The sequence below is a fragment of the Penaeus japonicus genome, unplaced genomic scaffold, assembly GCF_977035675.1.
Source record: "Penaeus japonicus unplaced genomic scaffold, GWHDUDI00000001_assembly GWHDUDI00000002, whole genome shotgun sequence".
NCBI lineage: Eukaryota > Metazoa > Arthropoda > Malacostraca > Decapoda > Penaeidae > Penaeus > Penaeus japonicus.
Window position 1 is genome coordinate 22,349,850 of NW_028234404.1, and position 2,500 is coordinate 22,352,349.

General features: G+C 36.7%; 2 protein-coding genes across 2 annotated transcripts in view; both read left to right on the forward strand.

Annotated features, from left to right (window-relative positions):
* The window catches only part of LOC122266279 (aminopeptidase N), a 63,672-nt gene that overhangs the window by 4,323 nt on the left and 56,849 nt on the right, over positions 1-2,500 (forward strand). The window lies entirely within an intron of this gene.
* Positions 1-2,500, forward strand: part of LOC147472291 (SH2B adapter protein 1-like) — a 7,604-nt gene that overhangs the window by 2,390 nt on the left and 2,714 nt on the right. Inside the window, exons 3-4 of the mRNA XM_086545134.1 lie at positions 377-613; positions 789-2,500. The exon at positions 789-2,500 is cut by the window's right edge and continues 2,714 nt beyond it. Coding sequence (XP_086401260.1) covers positions 377-613; positions 789-911 — 360 coding nt within the window. The 3' untranslated portion in view covers positions 912-2,500. The remainder of the gene's footprint in view (positions 1-376; positions 614-788) is intronic.

A 2,500-nucleotide genomic window follows, 5' to 3' on the forward strand; every position in this document is an offset into this window, starting at 1 on the left:
TTCCCTTCATCCTTGCATTGTTGAAAAGCTGATGCCAAGTAGAACCCAGAAGTGCTGTCAGTTGGGAAACTTCACCTGGCAACTTTAGGCTCATTGGTGGTGCTAGGTCACATATTGTAAATTTGAATGTATTTAGCAAAACCTCATGTTTAGTATGATATCCTTCTCAAGAAGATTTATTAAAACAATAAGAAACCAGAAGAGAAAATGTAAAGATCAAAGGCCAAATTTCATCTCCGCTAACCATTGATTAATAAAAACCCTAGATCACCAAGAGTAAAGATACTGTTTAAATCCTCCTAATATGTAATATGTTATATGATCTAGCTTGTTTTGCAACCTACTACCTGAGTGACAACCCCATTCCCCCTTACAGCATCTTAGGATGACCATTAATCCAGATGGTGCATGTCGCGTGCAACACCTCTCCTTTGCAACCATATTTGACCTGCTCGAGTACTTCCGTGACAACCACATCCCATTAGAGTCTGGTGGCACTTCGGATGTCACACTTTCCGAGTTTGTCATTGCGGCAGACTACTCGGCGCGGAACCAGGGAATTGGCCAAGCAGGAACTGACCGCAGAGCACCCAATCTGCCCGATGCCAGAGAGGTAATTTTTCTCTCTCTCTCAGAGTAATTTTTTTCATGAGATATAGCACTTCTATGGTATTTGTATCATTATCATTATTATGTCAATTACCTCCTTATTTAAACTAATCTGTAATTAGACCAATATTAAATTGATGTAGATATCCCTGAATTAATGACATGGATCACTTCTGCAGGTCACTACTCATGGTGGATCAGTGCGCATGACGACTGCAGCTTTAGAAAGACTCCAGTACGAACAGAGTAATTCAGGTGGGTCGACAGGACGTGCCGTGGAGAACACATACACGTACACTTAAAGCCACGCTCTTGCTTTGGAGGTGATACAGGCACCAGAAAAGAAGTTGACATCAAGCTATGTGTTGAGTTGGAGATGCTTGTTGCTGAGGAGTTTGAAATTGAAGCTCAATTTCAGAGGCCTTTTTTTGTGGATTTTTTTTTCTTGGAAGATCTGGGATGAAAATTTTATTTATTTTTTCCCCATTTTTACCCTGTATTTGATTGCATAAGGGTATACTTTCAAGTTGAGATGATTAAGTACATGTACTCAGTTCAGGGCAGTATCCGAAGGAAGTTCTTGGTAACTTTCTTTCTGAAAATTAGTAGAAAATCATATTCTACTAAGTTCTTATTCTTTATTTGGATCAGCTAAATATAATGTTGATATTATGTATGTTGTGCCATTTGTTCTCATGACAAAGACTATTATGTAGGTTGAAAAAGGAATCAAAGACTATGCTCTCTTGATCATATTTGGAACTTTTCTGGATATGATATTAAAATCATAAATGTCCATATGAATACTCCATGATTTATTTTAGGTATCACTTTATTTTCTCTAAAGAACTTTTGAGTAAGTTTATGGATAGTTAGACCTTTGACTTGCAACACTTCCTGACATGCTAGAAAGAGGATGTCCATCGTAGAACTTCCAAGCCTTGGCGGCTTGTCCTAATAGGCAAGATAGGGGTGGAGGAATGGGCTGGAGGTTGACCTTGATGATTGTAGAGCTAATTTGTATTTCAGAGCATGTTCCATTTATCACCTAGCTGAGAACCACCTCATTGATGTGAATATGGAATGCCCCTAATATACCAAATGCATGGTTTCTTTGTAATGGTTTGCTTTTACTATGAATTGGATTGATGATGCAGCTCTCTGTTAACCCAAAATGATGTTTGTGTTTCATAGTACCATATTAAAAGCAAACTCTGAATGCATTGGTTGTCCAATATTATGAAGGAAATGTGTCAGTGCCCAGCTTCCAAATGCACAAATTATTTCAGGGTCATTTGATATTTCTGTTGTTGAGATGGAGTCCAACAACAGTCAGTGAAGACTGGCATTTGATTTAGATGGTTTTTGTGCTTTGTGGACCATTTTTCACATTGAGGATGGTGCAATTAGCAACATTGTTTTTAAGTATGTATATTATCTTCCATGTTATTGAAAAATGGAATTTATTATGTATCTAAAGTATTTAGGTAATTATGTTTGTGTAATTAGATATAGTCATAAAGGGGAATCCTATTAAGAGTGTAGTTGATATTAACAGGAGCCCCATGAGATGCATGCTTGAACCCTATTACATAGGTATAAGCTGTGTATGTCAGAAATCAGGTCATTCCTCCACCCATTTGATTGCAGTTGGGAAATATTTTTTGGCTTTGGGAGACCCAGTGTTCCTCTTTTTGTAAAAATGATCAAATGACTTTTGAAGATCCATTTTGAAGATTTAAACAAAGGCATTACTGTGTAAGGCTGATATGATAGCATTATTATTTGCTGATTTATGAACTTTCTTCATATTTTTATTTTTATTTATTTATTTATTTTTTGAGAAAAGGGAATGTGAAGTACTTATTGATCATTAGGATGATGAGAATAT